We start from the raw sequence: 19362 nt of genomic DNA, 5'->3' as shown, positions 1-19362 counted from the left end.
GTTAGGAATAGAGAGGGGGGAGATAGGGAGAAAGGAAGGAAATACGTAAAAAGGGAATAAGAAAGTGAGAGAGCACTGTGTCTTGAAATGTGTGCCAACATCTAAGTTATAGTGATATCCCACTTCCTAGTCTCTTGGGGCAAATATTTTCAGACACTTGGCTACAGATAGATTAAAGGAAATTCTCTTGAATGTGGTGGTCGTGTAAATGGTGATAGTAGCTAAGTAGGAAACAATGGCTCCACTTGAGAATGATTAGAGAAAGTAAAAGCTGATAGTTTTAATTGCCAACATCAAAGTGAAGTTCAATTGGCCATTGTGGAAGTTCTCAAAGGCCTATTTGCCATTTTCCTTTAAAGCTATCTGTCTGTATAGCTTCAAATTTAATGCCGATAGGTGAAGATTATGGAGAGCAGACACGTTTCAAAAAATAGATGAGACAATTCTAATACTTTTTGCTAAAAAATACAAAGGCATGGCCTCAGAAAATAAGGTTGAGGAATAGATTCTCTATGGAATTCCAAATATTAGGGCATACAAGTTAGTAAATCAACTTGTATAAATTTAGATATAGTAGATTTTATAGTACAAGCAGTATTTAGTAAACCCAAATGATATATACTAGTTAAACTTAATTTGGTCAAATTTTTATTTTCCCCAAAGAAAAAGGTTGACTCCTATGTCATATTACATAGTATGGGGCCCAAGTGGGTAATTAGAATAGTGCCTGCAAGTTTGTTTGCCTGTAGAGATTTTAATTATGACGGCAGATTAAAAGTGAAATATTAAATACCAAAGATTTACCTCCATCTGAAGGAAAGATTAAACAAGAGAAATAGCCTTTGCAGGGAAAATAGAAGTTTGAGAGATCTTCCATGTGCCAGGATACACTATTTGCAGTAATGAGAAGAATTAAAATTAAAACTCAGTCTAAATGAGAATGGCAATAAGACTTTGTAGGATAGAAGAGAAGCAAAAACACAGCTCTGAGAGTTACATATTTTAAAATATTCTTTCTGCTACGTGCTTTTCCGTGAGGTAATGGAGCTCCAATGATTTTCTCATAAACCTATTTATGAAAATGGACATACTGGTACAAAGAGGGGAGCAGGGTCTGAAAGCTGCCATCCTTGGGTGAAGTCCACCCTTGCTGCCAGTTTTTGGATGAACCATAAGTTAAGAATGGCTTACATTTTTAAGTGGCTGGGAAAAAAAATCAAAAGAATAATATTTCTTGACACAGGAAAATTAGATGAAATTCAAATTTTAGCATCTATAAATAAAGGAAGTTAGCAACACTCTTTAATTTACACGATGTCTATGGCTGCTATCATGTACAAAGACAGAGTTGAGTAAAATATTTGCTAGCTGGCTCTTTACAGAAAAAAATTTGCTGATCCCTGCATTAGAGATCTGATTGACTCAAACCCATGTGAATCTTAGGCTTCAGACAATTGAGGCAGCTCAAACTAAACTATCAAACACTATGGAGCCACAGGATTTGGTGTTGAAAAAAGAGAAGAAATTAAAAACATTGAGGAAAAGAAAATTGTATAGATGAATAACATTGCTATTTTCTTTAAATACTAGTGTTCATGATGGAGTCTGCCAAAGTATTAAACTTAGACTTTCTCTGGCTCATTGTCAAGAACTACTGAAAATATTTTAGTACATAACTTTGAGGAGGAAATGGACATATACTGTTTAGACAATAATAATTCTAATTCAAATCCCTAATAGCCAACTATCTGTAAGAGTATATTAAATTATTATAAGCTCTATATCAGTCTATTATGTGTTAGTAAGACCCATATATTTTTAGTGTTTAGCATTCGTAGAACTTGAAGAGACATAGATTTGGAATGTTAGATGTTATATAATCCAGCTTTCCCCATGGTGGAGAAATAATTCCACTGTCTCTACCCATTTTTATATATCTAAGCTTTTGTAAATGGCCTATTCTATTTTCAGTAAATTTTCTAGTGAGGAAGATATTCATTAATCAAATTAAAATTTTCATCTCAATAGCATCTACCCTAACTTTACTATATTTTCTTGGAAGGAAAATGTTTACTAATTCTTCTGTGTTCTAGCCATTTAAATAAATAAGTCCTCTAACATAGTACTTTTAGTGTTTCTTTCCTCCAGACCAAATGTTTAATTTCTTCTGACCATTCCTCATCAAGGTCTTGGTTGACCTTTTTTCTTCACATCATCTCTCTCCTGCCTAGCCCCTCTCATACAAGATTCTGGAAGTGAACCAGCCAGTGAAAAGACAGTAGAACTGACATAAACCTCAATTTGGACAATAGTTTATAAATACAGTAATAATTTATAAGACTGTTTTGCTATTTGAATATGTGACTCAGTAAATTTCATGCCTTCGCAACATGAAATTCAACTAAGCCAATTCTTCATCTTTTATTTGTATTAGGAATTTTCATTTATCCATGTTTATTTTCTAGTCCATTGATTTAGACTCTGTAGATACTTTTGAGTGTTAGCACTCTAAATTCTCAGATTAGCTATTTATATCATCTTTGTATCATTTCCAAATTGTAAAAGGATGTATTACTTGTATTACCTTAAATCACTGAGGAAAATAAACAGTATAAATCAAGAGATCAATTCCTCTTGTCATTAGAGAATTCCTAATAGGCTGAAATGTTCTACTAATTGATTCTCTTTGGGTGTCATTCATCAAGTAACTCCAAATCCCCCTGAATGAATCAATATTTTTCTCAGTTTTTATTTAATAAAGTCACAATGATATCATAAGGACTTTGAAAAAAGTTCTTGCTGAGAAAACATTGAAAAGAAGAAAGGCAGTATATTTTAGTGTTTAAAACATGAATTCTGGAGGAAGACCTCTTGAGTTTGCATTCCAACTGTACCACCTCCTTGTTATGTGACCTTAGACAAGTTACTTAGTAGCTCTGGCTTTGTTTCCTTTTCTATACAATGGAGTTGATAACTTTACTATCTCATTAGGTTGTCACGATGATTAAATTAGTATCTAGAAAATCATTAGAATCTTTGTACACTGACATTGTCTTCATCTCATCACTAGTTTTATTATTTTTTCCTCTAGTATTTATGATCATCAGTTTAAAAATAAGTTCTAGATTCTTTTAAGGAAACTGCGTCAAGCTTTTGACAAGAAGTCACAATTGTATAGTAATACCTCTCTCTCTCACTTTCTTTTTCTTTTCTCCTTTTCACCCAACAAAACTGTATTTTGATTTTGGGGGTTTTGTAGTGCAGTAGTATACAAAGCGGATTTTTAAATACATTTTTTTCAGATTTCAATTTTCTTCAGGGATAATATAGAATGGTTTTTGAGAAATTTGGCAACACTCAAATTATCCTACGTTGTTGAATAAACATCTTTCCTCTCATGCCACATTATAGGGTTTTCTGATAACAGGAAATATGACTTAAATTTGTTAATATTCTCTGCCAACCTGGTGTATTTGTATGTGTGTGTGTGTGTGAGAGAAAGAGGGGGTGGGGAGAGTGAGGGGAGAAACATACTTTATGACATTCTCATTTAAAGACTTAACCATTGAGAAAACATTTGAAAATACAGTGTATAAATTTTCTATTCTCTAGTACTTTCCTTCAGATGCTTAATATACTATAGTAGTAAATAGGACTTTACGTGCATGAAGTTTAAAATGTTTAAAGATTATAAAAACTAAAACCAAAGTGATCTGATTCTCAAAGTACGTTAAAATCTTAGCACAATGTCATGTGCCTCATGTTTGTTTTTAAGTACGGAATATTTTATTTTTGGGAAACCATAAATAACTCTAGATGAAGGAATTACTTTTAGACCTAAAGTTTTTTTTCACGAAAAGTGATGTCATATAATCTTTACTTGAATTTAGAAAACCAGTTAATTACGTTCTCTTAATGTTCCTTTGAGTATTGATATTAAATGTGAAAAGAGGATGCTAAGAAGAAGAAAAAGTGTTAAAATACAACCACCACTGCGGATATCATACATCAGTGTATTCCAAGACATCACATATATTTAAATTCATGAGTTTGTAATAACACTAAAAAATCAACTAATTGTTCACCTTTGGAGAATTCTAGGGAATTGATTCTTTTAATGGACAAATAAAGGTATAAATAAAGGATAAAAGGGGTAGAATCAAGCGTTTTCTTGCCTTTCCCATACAAACTGTCCCTCAGGATATCCAAATATTTCACAAGGGATATTTCCTGTTCATATACATTTTTTGGCAAATAAATGACTAAGGAATGATATATTTAGAATACCACCAAATTCTAAGTCCTAATGAACTGATAAATCTAGGCCATGATCATCATTGGTGTCTGGCATCATAAAATGCAACCAAGCAGACATTATGCGCTTCTGATGGAAGCGCGCAACACCATCTATGAAGTAGTCTTGCCCCCAAATCATCTTGAATCAAGTCTCCAGATCTAACTATGCAGGAAATTCAGGGGACAGAACAACAAAGAGACAAAATAGATCCATTCAGGAACTGGGTAGGAGCAGTTCATAGTGGTGGTGGCCTCTAAGAACTTACACACTGCCTTAACTAGATAAAATGTTGGCTTTTAACATCTTCCATGCACAGTTAGTGATGCCAATTAAAGGCACTGCTAGCCAAAGTCCGAATTTACCTTTTTCTCCTTGCTTTCCTCCCTCTACTCTCCCTTCCTTGAGTGTGGAGAAGAAAGAAATCCTATCTTTTAATTAAACACTAGTATTTATTATTACAGAGGGATGAGTTATAATTTCTGAGTCAAGACTGTATTTTGTTGCTTAAAGTAAATAGGACTTTATATTGCCAAAAACGTGGTAATCTGAAAAGGCTGCCTGGGTTTTCATACGGATGTGGGAAAAATATAGTCCCCTGCCAGTACTGAATAATAAGTTCAAAGAGACAGTAGGAGAATAAAATTGTTTATGGTTATACTCAGGGGTCCTACCAGTTTCATATTTAGTACAAATGAATATTTCTTGAGTATCGTCATCAAAACAAATAAAAAGAACTATGTAAATATCCCTTGAAACCTCAATTTAGAACTTTGAGTCATGCAGTTTTAATGGTGGCTGCCTGATCCTCTGCTATATGCAAGTGTATCGGCATAACTTGCTATGTCTTCCAAAAGCACTTTTTAACATTTTTCTGAATCCAGGATCCCTTCTGTTATCTGCTCTGTTCATTTTTCCAGAACAAGGGAATTTGGATGTCACACTTAATCAGTGTATATGTTCTGGACTTCACTAAGAACGTTTACTAGTTTATGATAGATGCTGTGTGGGGGAAAAGATTTTTGTCAGTTCTGTTAACTTATATATAACCAGAGCCTAGGACTCTGGTACACATTATGCGTCAGTAAATATTCTTTGAATGAAAGAATTCAAGTTTGAGTTGTTTTAAAGCTCAAGAGTTTGGATTATATAAAGTCCTACTCAACTTCAATTTTGTAAGTTAAAAGTTATATATCAAGATAACATTTAACGTTAGAAATATCTTCTCCCCACTTCCATAACATAGTCAGTGAGGGAATTTCTAACTATAAACAGATGAAAATGAAGACAGTTTTAAAAAGAGCAACACAGAGTAAAGCTAGAAGAAATCCTTTAGAGAAATGAGTTGTGGTATTTTAGACTTAGTCTAAGAAAATATTTTAAGTGAATAAAATACATTACATTTTGTGGCAGAGAGGAGGCAGCTGAGAATATGCAGTTCTTTAAATGGTTAATAAATTATGTGTGCAATGCTGAACATTTTATACTTTTTTATTTTAGAGCTCTAGAATGCATCATTTCAAATTTCATCTTTTTTTCTAATTATTCTGGAGACCAATACTTCTTGTTCTACCCAGAGGCAGTAAATGCAGCTTTTCCTTTATTGTTATTCTGTTACCATTAGTTTATTAGTATGACCTTTTTTTTCAGGGAGAGAGTATTCCTCTTAAATTTTCATTTATTATTGTGGCTAGTTTTATAAAGATGGAACATTGCAAAAGATTGTGTTTTATTGATTGGTGGAGTTACGATGCAGGACTATAAAGCAGTGTGTTGAAGTATTAAATTAAATATTCTTCCTCTTTGTCCTACTTCAGGCCCATCCTGGAGGTTAAAGGGTATTACACAAATGAAATGATAAATCCAGTTTACATAGTTTCCCTATAGACGTTGAACTGCTTCTTTCTTATTATGTCTGAATAAAACTCATTATCTATTTTGTTTCAGTAATAATTGTGAGATTCTCTCCTAAGCAATTCTTTACTGTCTCCATTATTCTCCACCGTATAGCATACTCGGGAAAGGCAAGCATATAAATATGATAAAAGAATTAGCTGTTGAAATAAATTAATTTATTGTGCAACAATGTATTCAAATCTTACTTGCTCAATGGATTTTACTTTAATGAAATTCTTCAAAGAACAATACATCATGTTCCAAAGATTGAAATTATACATTGAGTGAAGTGACTGAATATGTTGTCTCAATTTATAGAAAGTTTCAATTGAATCCTTAAGCTTTTAAATCATAAAAATTTGCATAAATTAAAATATTTTCTTTAAATAAAAGTATTAAGTATTGTCCTTGTATCCTCTGTTCTTAGACAAAAAATTAGAATTAAAGTAAAAATAAGCTAAAGCTAAATTAAATACTACAATTTCACCTATATTTTCCAGGCCTTAAATTATGCTTTTAAGATGTATTTTAAGTAAAGATTTTACTCTAGTTTATTTTTGGCCTAGTTTATTATGCGATCTTTAGACTATTTTGAATGTATAAATGAATAAGGGAATAATGCATGAATGAAAAGAATCATCAAGAAAAACGACAAATATATTGACTAACAAAATAATTTTCATATTTATGTGGAAAATAAAATAAACAAATAATTGTTTTTAATGATATAAGTATTTTTGATAGAGTCTTATGCATTAAATATTTAAGTATTTTATGAGTTAAATATCTCAGGAAAAAATAAGTTTCTCGTGCTTTCCATTAGCACCACTAAGAAATCTATTATGATAGGAAACTCAGACTTGCAAAAATGATTTTAGAGAGATTGATTTATTTCCAGATTGTTCTTTATCTCTGTTCAGTCAAACATGTGCCACAGCAAATATGGACACTCACATAATTATTAATAAGAATATTAAAATGTATTGATGAATAAACATTGATGTGAGTGACCTTTTGAAGAAAATCGAATGGCTAATTTAGAAAATTTTTATTTATATGAAAATATAGCAATGTTCTTTCTGAAGTACATATCATGCATTTTTGTGTAATTCAAGCCTGAAGAGTTAGATGTACTAGGCATTAGCTTTAAAGCAAAGACAAACTTGTGTGCCTCTTTGTCAGAATTTCAAGAAATCAAGGTTAGATGCTTTGTAGTGTATCTCTGGTCATGTATGCAGTTAGCTATAGCATAGCTTACTAACACATTTATATAGACTGTAAAGGAGTTCTACTATACAGTTTTATAAATCCGTACTCTATAATAAATGCACAGATACTCCAAAAGAGATACAAAATCCAACCTTTGAATGCTATGCACAAGCCAAGATTATCCTTTGATTTGTGATTGCAAAGACTTGATGTGAGCCTTATTGCCTTCTTTTTGGATTAACAAATTGTGGTATATTTGTACAATTGAATATATTCAACAATAAAAAAGGAATAAACTGATACATGCAACAACATGGATGAATCTCAAAAACATTTTGTTGTGTGAAAGAAGCCGGACACAAAAAGTATGTACTATATGATTCCATTTTTATGAGATTCTAGAACCAGCAGATCTACTCTGTGGTGATAGAATTTAGAAAGTGGTTGCTTATAGAAATAAGAGGAATTGACTGGAAAGGGGTATGAGGAACATTTCTGGGGTTATGGAAATATTCTAGATTGTGGCAAAACTTATCAAACTGAACATATAATAAATGTGTAGTTTGAAGCTGCTTCATGGTTTAGGGTAGGGGTGAATGTTAAGAAAAATTATTTATCATCTCAGTGGCTTTTAAATTATAATTAGAAGATAGAGGGTAACTTTTGGCATCCAGATGTGGATTCCCTGCTCTTTTAAATCAGATATGTGTTTGTTTCTTAGAAATTTAGGTCATTTGTTTGCATGTGGACTAAAGAACTTAGACCAATTAGAAGCATAGCTTGTTTAATTTATTTAGTTTAGAAAAATCAGTGATAATGTGTTCATTTTTTGTGTTATTTGAGACAGAGATTTCAAAATATTTTAATCTGCAAATCATACAGTTGAATACCATCTTTAGTATTCTTTAGTATAACCAATGGATCTTGCGCCATAAACTTCCTTGAACAAGTTAATTGTAAATTTTAATATTTGGAGTGTGTGCCTCTCCCTTTCCCTCTTTCTTGCCCCACCTCTTTCTTTCTCATTTGCTCATTTGCAGTCTTTTAAATGTAGTTCCACATGACTTGCATTAAAAGCCCATCCTACTCCGGTGTGCAAGCCAAGGATTGCCAGCCACCACCAGAAGCTAAAGGGAGGCAAGGCAGGATTCTCCCTAGAATCTAAGAGGGAGCATGGTGCTGCTGATGTCTTGATTTCAGACTTCTTGGCTTGTAGCTGTGTAACTATCTCTGCCTCCATCTTCATATGACATTTTTCCCTTGTGTCTTCACAATGTGTTCTTGTAAGGGCACAAGTCATGTTGCATCAAAAGCCCACCCTACTCCAGCATGACTTCATTTTAAACAATTACATCTGCAAATGAAGTCACATTCATAGGAACTGAGGAGGGTTAGGACTTCAATCTTTTTTAGGGACACAATTCAATCAATAACACTCAGTAAACCAGAAACCCTGGGAGTAAAGCCCAGGCGTGGGCACATTTAAGAACTTCCCAAGTGATTCTAGTGCAAAGCAGGATGGTGAACCATTATTGGGATAATGGAACCTCTGAGACCAAAGACATGCATGACCCTCATTCTCACTGGTGGAACAAAGCCTTGTTCTACAGAGCTTCATCCTTGTTTTCCATGTTACGTTAGCCATTGATGTTTTGAAAACAGCTTCCTACAGGCCAATTACATTTTAGAACTCTTTTCTTTTAAATTTTAAAAGTCTGTTCTTCTAGTATTTATATCTTTGTAGCCTAATAAGAAATAAGTTACTTATTATTTATCATGTATCATGTCGACGTTTACTTTTACACTTCCAAATATTAATTATTGAAAAGATAGGTCATCTACGTCTATGTATGTTGATATCTGAAAGTGTAAATATCTTGATGCTCCAAGAAGAAAATGCTAACAAATGAGTATCTCATTTCTTAATCTGTAACTCCATTTATAATAGCTTGTTGGAGACAGTTATACAATGTATTTGCACATTAGTCTAATAGGGAAGGTTCAGGGCTTAGAGGGGAAGGTATGCAGTGAGACCTGAATGTTTAGCATCAGGCAACATGATACCAGATTTCCCTGGGATGCAACTACTACATATTTCATCAATTTCCCCTCCTAATACATTTGTGGGGTTGAATTGGAACTAGAAGTAGAAGGTAGTCTGAAAATTATTAGAATTAAAGAAAATTATTCCAATGTTAAATAATAATCGATTTCCATGATGCCTTACAATGTGACCATCCAAGTGTGTCCAGAGCAGTGCCATGATGAAATGGCTGTTAACAACTCCTCTGGTATTATTATTGTGATCTGTCATGTTGATAATTTGTGTGCTAAATGATCCTTAGACACTTACTGAAGCAATAGAATATATTTAAAGATTTCTCCAAACTGATAATTGTCTAGAATTGAAAGCTGCTTTGTTTTGTTAATTCTTTCTTGTCTAATGGGTACTAAACTGGTTGTCCTTTTTTGGTGTCTCTTTTTATCCAAAGAGAGGATTGACACTTTCCATTACTACAGTGATGCTTACTTACAGAACTAGTTTCTTTTCTAGTCTTTCCCTACTTTGTCTTTGCTCAAGATAAAAAATGTCTTTTAATACAGTTAAATGTTGATGAAAAAATGTGTTTATTGTCTTCACATTTCTATAGTATTTAGAAAAATCAACGTTCCTTAAGTAAAGATCCAATGTATTTACTTCTTCTCTTCACCCCTCCCTTTCCATGGTGGTGTAGGAGCGAGTACCCGACAGCCCCTCGCCTGCCCCCTCTCTCGAGGAGGGCCGAAGGCCTGGCAGTCACCCGTCATCACATCGCAGCAGCAGTGTGTCCAGCTCCCCAGCACGGACTGAGAGCTCTTCTGACAGAATCCGTAGGTCTCATACTTTTACTTGTCACCGTTTTAAACTTTATTAGGTGCAGCTGGCTTTTCTAATCAAAATGCCCTCATTCCAAATAGATCTCAGATGTATCATGTTCTGAAGCTCTGTAGCAATAGCCATCTCTCAAAATTATGTTTCCCAGTTTGCAATATCATGAGGTATGGCACTACATTAGCAGGTTCTGATATAAACTCCCTCTCTTTGATGCCACACATAAAAATTTGAGCTATGAAACAGTTAGAGAAGGTAAGTAACCTTCTAGATTAGTTTCTGAAGTAAACACCTTCAACTCTCCAATATCTAGTGTCTAAGTATGCTGTTTATAGGTTATTCATCTTCATTCCTTCAATCCCATCCCTGCCAGTTTTTTAAATTCACTAATTTTTAGAATTCTTCCTTTCGTCTACAAAGATATCCAGAGAGAAGAGTAAAAGAAATAGAATTTAAAAGAACTGATTTTTAAAAAATATTTCTTAGTCATTCAGATGATCAGTAGATTGAGGAATTTGAAATTGGTTAAATTTTAGGATTTAAATTAGTATCACTCAATAATGCACATTGTCATAATTTATTGTTATTAAATTCTAAAAAGTAGGGCTATATTTTATTTCATGATCCTATTTTCAGATATTTAATCTTGGTCCTCATGCCCAAGAAAATTAAGAGTAAAGTTAAAATGTCATTCAATTAACTGGCTATTTTGTGTCTGTATAAGAATCTAGTAGTATTTTTCTAATAAAATGAACGTATTAACAGTAACTATCCTGGTTAATAAAACCAACATTTATTATATCCTTTCCAGGATTTAGTTATTATTTTATGAAATCAGGCTTATGTTATATAAACTTCATCTAATTACAAAAAATTATTGGAGTTATTTGGTTGTTGAGAACATTTTCATAATAGGAAAAACATTTCCTAGCAAGTGTCTTTATAAGTTGTAAAGGAATGTTTGCATAAAGCAGAAATCCTCAATACGGATAATGTTGAGGTAGATAACTTAAATATTAGGTTGAATTGTATGTAATAAAATTATTTTTAAAAATAGTCTATTATTGACAATTATATAGTTCAACATAATTCTAAATAGGAATACTCAATTTGGCCCAAAACATGTTTCCCTAATTTTGTAAGAGATGATTGTAACTGTTAATAAATAAATGGACACATCAATTGATAGCCATTCCCAAATCAATGATATTCCTGGGGCAAGTAAACCCTACCTCTCTCTACTTCAAACCATTTTTCAAATAAAATATTTTCTGTATGCTTTTGTGTTATGCTGACACTAGAGTCAGAAATTTAGTGATGAATATTTGGTTTCATCTCTAATGCTTTTATAAGATGTGGTCATTGGAAAGGCATTGTCCTTCTAGATAAATAAAAATAATTTTTTTCATACTACTTAAAAGGAAATATTGACAACTAGAGAAAGATTTGAAAAAGTTTGGTTGTTGTTAATCATTGTATTGTTTTTCATCCTTGATAGAAACAAAGGAGAAATTTTTGCATGAGTGGGCTACCATAATTGTTCAAATGGAAATAAATATATATCCATGAACACACACATATACCCAAAGAATTTTTGCATACTCATCACCCAGATTCACCCAATCCATCTTTCTGAAAGAGAAACCCCAATAAAGGCGTAATACCACTCTAGTGCCCCTGTCATAGACATCAGGCTTCTTTACCTCAAATATTTCATAGTTTATCTTCTATAATCAAGAAATTTATCTTACATAACCACAGAACAATGATCAAAATCAGGAAATTAAGATTTTTACAGTACTGTTCTCCAAACTACAAATCTTATTCAAATTTCACCAACTTTCCCATTGATATTTTTACCTCTTTTTTTTTCCTCACTAATATTTTTCATAACAAGAAGTTTTTCTTTCCTGGTCCAAAAGCAATCCAGGATCACATGTTGCAATTTCTCATCATATTCCTTTAGTCTCCTTTAATTTGGAATAGTTCCTCATCTTTTTTTGTCTTTCAGTACCTTGACATTTTTGAAGAATATAGGCCATTTATGTTGTAGAATGTCACTCAGTTTGGAATTTTTTGATGTTTCTTCCTGACTTAAGTTAGATTATGCCTTTTGGCGGGAATCACACAGCCAAGATAGTGTGTCCTTCTCAGTGCATCATTTTAGGACACATATAGTATTTCTCCATTACTTATAATAACTATCACTTGGTTAAGGTGGTAACTACCAGATTTCTCTACCATACAGTTACATTTTCTTTACCGTTTTAGATAATAAGTGTCTTGTGAGGAGCTATGTTAAGACTGTGTAAATGTTCTATTCTTCGTCAAACTTTTACTTCACCAGTCTTAGAATCATCCATTGAAGATTCTTCCCTGAGACAATTATTACTGTGGTGATTTCCAAATGGTAATTCCTAACAAAGCCTTATGATATTTAAAAAATCTCTATTTTCCAGAGAAAGTAAAGTTTTACAGAATGTTTCTTCGTCCAAATTTTTGCACAAAACCAAGATTTTCACAGGCAATTTATAAAGAAATTTATTGATTGGATTGTGAAAATCATAAAGGTGTTTGATCATCTACTTTATTATTTCAATAGTGACAGATTTCTCTTAATAGTACAAGAAAGCAACTATTTTTTAAAATCATTGAACCATTCAATAGATATAAACTGGGCACTTTTATTTGCAAATTTGAGTTCAAATCCAATTTTTTAAAGAAGTACTTTGATATCTATGAAACTTTGTGTTTTATTGACTAGAATAGGAAATGACTCTTGAAACAGTTATTTCAGTGCCTTAACTTGTTGAGAAATCTATTTGCCGTCTCATGCCACTAGAATTTATTTATTATGTTTAACATCATTGTGTTAAAGAGCATTCTAATGTTAATATTGTAGTTGTTGCAAAGTTAAGGAAGGTTATATACTGGAAAGAGAATGTGATGCAATAGATAAAAGCTTAAATACTTCATTAGTAGTGGTTGTAATTGTATAGCCATTCAAAAGTATTCCAGACATTTAAAAAAAGCATATTTTATGTAAAATAAAAATATGATAAAATGTTTTCGTTTTCAACACTTTTCTGCTTATCCTTAAGAATTATCATGGTTATCAATTTTAATGTTAGAGCATTATATTTTATTTATTTTTGAGTTCAAAAGTTTAAATAATTTATTAGAACATTGTGTGTTATGGTGTTTTTGTCTTTTTTCTTTTGTTTCGGGCTTAACAGCTGTCCATCAGAATGGGTTGTCCATGAACCAGATGCTGATGGGTTTATCACCAAATGTACTCCCAGGGCCCAAAGAGGGTGATTTGGCTGGTCATGACATGGGACATGAGTCAAAAAGGATGCATATTGAAAAAGGTAATATATGACTATAAGGTCTTGTTTTTCCTGCTCACCATATGAACTAAATTTTAATCATGGGATCAGGTATATTTCTAGATTATATAAAAAAGATGGCATATAAACATTTTAAAAACCGGCAATATTAAGTAAAAATTAAGCTTATTCAACAAAAAAGAAGTATGAATGAAGACCTGCCAGTTTTCTCTTATATAACAGGTAGGTGTTAATTTATTTTCTAATACACTAACAAAAGAGGAGACTTATTTGCTTTAATTGTTATCTCTGAGTTCCTGAAGGTCTGCTGTTTGTCTTCCTCAAAACCTGCAGGGCCAATCATTCATGTTACTTAGCATGACAGAGCAAGAACAAGATACAAAGAATTACTATGAATATTTTTTGGATTAAAAGACGCATGGTCCTTGGACCAGTCAGGAAACAGAAGTGAATCTTATCAACCAGTGTACTGTAGTTGTTTCAAAAGTGTATGTAACAAATAACAAAGCCCAGATTGTGCAGAGCTGGGAAAGTTTCCTATTTGTATTCATCCATATCAGCCTAATTCATTTTTACAGGCAAAAATTTGTGTTTTTGTGCCCTATTTCACGAAGAAATTGAAATATTATTTTAGTATGCATGTTGGAAATTTGTGCTTAGTAGATGCAAATTCATGTTTTCAAATGGTAAGTTTTGAATTGTGAATATAGGAGCTTCCACATTTTTTGCATTTTAATTTTATATTTTATAATTTTATTAATATAGACTGGGTACTTGACTATCTTTTTTGACGTGAATATCAAATAATCTGTGTTATGAAAAGGATTATTTCTTTGGAAAGCATAATTATACAAAAGCCACAATTAATTGGCTATCAAAAAGAAAAAGAAATAAAATTGAATGTTTAAATAATCAGAAAGAAATGATTGGCAAAAGACTAAGTTAAGGTGGAGCAAATTTTTTCCTAGAAAGGCTATTCAAAAGAAGTAAAAATGCTTACATAAAACCTTTTTCCATTCAACTCTGCTGAGCCCCTAGGGAGAAAGAATACAATATTTCTACAAATCAGATTATCTGCAGCATGGAATGTCAACGAGAAAATGATAATCTTTTCTAGGTGCCAACGTCAGAATCAAGGCATAATTGAGAGGGAGCAGCATTAAGGCCACTTCCTAATTATTTATTTTGAAATTTGATGTCAAGTATTATTACTAAGCTAGGTGGGCTAAATGCAGTACATCAGTAGGCCAGATGGTCTCTAAATGTTTAATTCTAATTTTTCCATGGGTTTTTCTTCAACAATGAATAAAAATGTCATATATATTGTGACTTATGTATATTTTGACATATGACTTTTATGTTTAATCAAAAAATCTATTTGTGGAAATATTATGAAAATTAGCATAGTGAGAAAATATAAAGCTTCACAGAAGATTTAAGTTTAAGTAATAATATTTAAATATAAGAATTCCTTGTTTAGGTTAATCAGCCATTCTCCACCAGGATTCTGCAAAAGAATAAGGCCTACAGAAAATTATTTTAGTGACTCATTTCTCAATCCTCCCATGGAGGCTGCATGGCTAGTTTCACTGGAAATGCATAAGAGGGAAGTTAATTTATGATATACAATGGAAGTCAGGAATCCGGGCTTCATTTTCTTGCAGAACCCTGGTGGGGAAGCACTGGGAGTGAAATATAAAAGCACTGGTAGTGAAGAGAATACAACCAAAGGCATGACTGGAATAATGAATTCTACTGGAATTTTTGGTGGAGTTTTCTACAACCCGATGTTCTGAGTTGAGCTGACATATAATTTTCGTAACTATTTCTTTTTTCATGAGTCATGAGTTTTATCTACTGATCTATCTATCTATCTATCTATCTACCTATCTATCTCTCGTCTATTTGTTATTATTTAACTTTTTACCATCAGGGAGGCTTTCCTGAAATACCATTCTGGGTTGATGTAGGGGCCCCATCTCTGGTTTTCCTGTATGCCTGCCTTCAAAATCTCCATTACAACATTTGCCGTGTATTCGGAAGTTATTTCTTCATTGACCTGCTTCCATTGCTAGACTGTAAACTCCTTGGAGTCATCCATGTATTACATTTGCTTTAAACAGACTAGAGAATCTATGAATGCATGCTGATCTGGGCTGAATTACTGTAAGATTCTGGAAGACAGTGAAGGAATGTTATCACAACCGTGAAGATCTTTGAGGATTAATAGGATGGCAAAACGTGGAATCACATACTTTTAGAATGTACATCTATGTGAAACAAAGGAATGTTCTGACCACACATATACACAAAAACTTTTTATATCACTAATGGTATTTCTTATCACATCCGAGTTTGTAAAATGCTTTTGTTGTCAGTTTAAAGACCGTGATCATATTCCAACCATTTTCCAATATTTTAATGTATATTTTATAAAGGAAAATAAGTTGTATTTTAATATTCTCCCTGGGAATATGAAGTTATAATTGAACTCATCTTATGATTTCAAATGTAGTTATGTAGTCATAGAAGTTGTAAGAGATTTTGATACTATTATAGTGTGTGTTTTGTTATATGCTGCTCTTGTACACACTCTCTCTCTTTTATCTATTTTTCAGCATACTGAATTAATAGTAAATATTCATAGGCTTTCTAGATTGATAGAGTCTACTAAATTAAAAATTGTTTTCTTTCATGACTACATTTATCATGTGCCTCATACTAGCCCTGTAACTTTCTTACTACACATATCTGTATTAAAACAAGCAGCTTCATTTAGAAACATTTGTAGAGAAATTAATTATATGTTTGTGTCATTTTAGGCTTGAACTTCCTATATGTAATTTTCTGCTTACCCCTTTAAATCATTCAAAAGATAATAATTCTTAGGAAAACATTGATGTTAAGAATAGACAGCAAAATTAATTTGTATGCTGAGAATTACCTTTTGTCTAAAATCTTAATCATCAGTAACTTGCAAGCATTTTAAAATTTTCTTAATATTAAAAACCTATTGACTCCAGTCTATTAGACAGAATATCAATTCACCATTAGCTGAAGGACCAGTAGTTTTACAGGCATTGGAATTCAGAAATACTAAGTGCTGAGTAGATTTTCTTCTTATTTTTAAAAATAAAAACACTCGAATATGCTTTTGAACCTAGGAAGAATTTAATTAAAGTACATTCAAAATATAAATATGAAAATGAGCTAGCATATCAAGAAGTAATATACATATAATATTGTTTCAGTCATTCCAAGTGTAAGAAGAAATGCTTTTAGTATTATGAACTTTGACTAAAATTAGGAGTTTATTAAAGATATATGCTAAGGAAAACTGAAACAGCTCACAGATTCAAAAACAATTTTATGTCTTCTAACTTTTCTAAAATATTCCAAGGTTTCTGGATTTTAAAAATATTGCTGAGCTTTTCTCTCAGTCTAAATTTAGTGGCATAGATGGTAATAATTGACCTTTGAATTATGTAACTAGGCTGAGTGGTTCTTTATGCTGTAGCTCTCTGTTGTTCCTCTGCGTATTTGTCCATTCATGTTAATTTACAGTCTTACTCTCTCATGCATAATTCGTTTCTTGGTTTTCCTTAAAGTGCTGCTATTTTGGGGCATGCTTTGTACCTTGCATGTAGTTTCATATGCACGTTTTTTGTTATTATTGAATTTATCTCACTTTTAATTTACTAAGAATTAAACATATGATACAGGCAAGCCTATAGTATCAGCTTTTTCCAGTTATAGAAAACTTAAGCATTTGTAGTTGCACTAACTACTGAATAGTTAATTTACTTTACTGTATTTCAGTGTTGGACTGTGTATACCAAAATGACATAATCAATGATAGATATTTACTGAATGCCAGATACGTGAAATAAACCAGATGAAATGCAAAAACTGCCCTCCATCTCTCTCCCTCTCCCTCTCTCTCTCTCTATGCTGTAATTGTACAGATTTTTTTTCTTGATATGCATCCTAATTTTCCCTATAATTGAGGCTTCTCTCTTTGTTTTCATAAGAAATACGAAAACTTTCTTTCATTGGTGACTCCTGCAGGAAATTAATTTCTGCCATTTTAGAAACAGGAGTAATTTAAGAAAAAGCAGGAAATACAGGGAATTTACTTCAATCCATAAAACATCTATTTTGTAGCATATTCTGCTTGATGGCAGTGCTCAAGGTTTCCAGTGGTTAACATACTTATATAAAAGATTTCCATTGGTACTCTGAATTGTAAAGTAGTTAGCACTCTGGCCATATTGGGATTTCCTCTCTTGTTAATGTTTTCTTCTTAGCATCCAACTTTGTGGACCATTTCCCTCCAAAACACCTTTTGTAAAAGTCTGTGCTATCACTTTTCTCAAGTTTGTGGAAATAATTTTTTTGAAATATATTTCCTTTTGCATATTTCTCATTGCTTAAAAATTCTCATTTTGCTCAAATTAGGATTGAGCTTTCAAAAATGACTTTTCCTTTTAAATTGTAGATTGACATTACATAAATTAATTAGTAGTATATGTTATATACACATATATCAAAAATCTGAACGTGTTACTGTCTCATGTGACTATATAGTTGTATGTGGAGTGAAAGCCTCCTTTCTTTAGAACTTTCCATATTTTGATAATGTTAACACACAAATAAGGCCATGAGTATTTTCATTTCAAAATTCTCTAACATGCAACTTCTCCTTCATTTTTATCCTTTAGATGTAATTTCTCTTGGTATTTCTTAAAGTCTCCTATAAAATATTCTCCCTAAATACCTACTCACATAACTTTATTCTTCAGTTTCCAAATTGTCATAGAAAGGTGTGCGCTTAATTCTGATACTCAATTCTGTGATTCACAACACTGGATGACAAACTTCTCTAAATCCTGGGGCTCTTTCCTGAGTACCTGGCAGGTTTCACATGGGAAGCCACAGCTCAGGGGAAACTTTCTTAAGGCGTTGCTTTTATTATTTTATGAATTATAATTTGAGAAACAGAGCTTGCATTAATACTTCAATGATGACTTAAGAAAATCCTTACCATGAAATTCCCATGACATACCTGTAGTGTTGGGCAATTGGTATAAAATATGGGCTTTCGTGTTTATTTTATTCTCCATGTACCTTGCTGACCATCCTGTCACACTTTTCTCAAACATCTTCTGTCCTTTCCCAGATGATTTGGTTTCTTTCCTTACCTGCAATGTATGTGCCTCTTTATCTCTTAGTGCTCAGACCAAAATTATTCTGGGCAGAAGCTATGTTTTCTCCTCATCGTTGTATACCCAGCACAGAGTCTAGCATCGGTGGATGCAATAAATTTCTTTTCAGAATTAAGTGAGATAATATATGTCTGGAGCAATTGATGCATATCAATATTCCATGAAACAATTAGTACTATCAAATTAACTAATGGGTGTGTGGCTTGCTTATATAGATAGGAAAATATACATGTTATGAACCACTGAATTATATTATCTGTTTACAATTTGTAATATCACAGTGATCATTATTTATGTTTGAAGCCAAATAGGAAAATTGAAACCACAATATTTTAGAGAATGTTTTGATTACATATGACAACATTGTAATGTGCACAGTTTTCGAAGAAAAAATTACTAAAGTAGCTATGTTAATCAGATATTTTCTATATCAATGATTGTGAAAGTAATTGGCTGAATAAGTTTTTATAATATTAAAAAAGTTTAATTTCTTCAATACAATTTTTTTGACCCTGA

At 32.3% G+C, this 19362-nt stretch overlaps 1 protein-coding gene across 1 annotated transcript in view; it reads left to right on the top strand.

Annotated features, from left to right (window-relative positions):
• Positions 1-19362, top strand: part of DACH1 (dachshund family transcription factor 1) — a 407431-nt gene that overhangs the window by 283062 nt on the left and 105007 nt on the right. Inside the window, exons 5-6 of the mRNA XM_008517937.2 lie at positions 10135-10270; positions 13508-13642. Of these exons, the coding sequence (XP_008516159.2) occupies positions 10135-10270; positions 13508-13642 (271 nt within the window). The remainder of the gene's footprint in view (positions 1-10134; positions 10271-13507; positions 13643-19362) is intronic.

Source organism: Equus przewalskii, chromosome 16, assembly GCF_037783145.1.
Source record: "Equus przewalskii isolate Varuska chromosome 16, EquPr2, whole genome shotgun sequence".
Classification (NCBI taxonomy): domain Eukaryota; kingdom Metazoa; phylum Chordata; class Mammalia; order Perissodactyla; family Equidae; genus Equus; species Equus przewalskii.
Note: the sequence above shows the minus strand (reverse complement) of the source record. Positions and strands in the feature narration are given on the sequence as shown.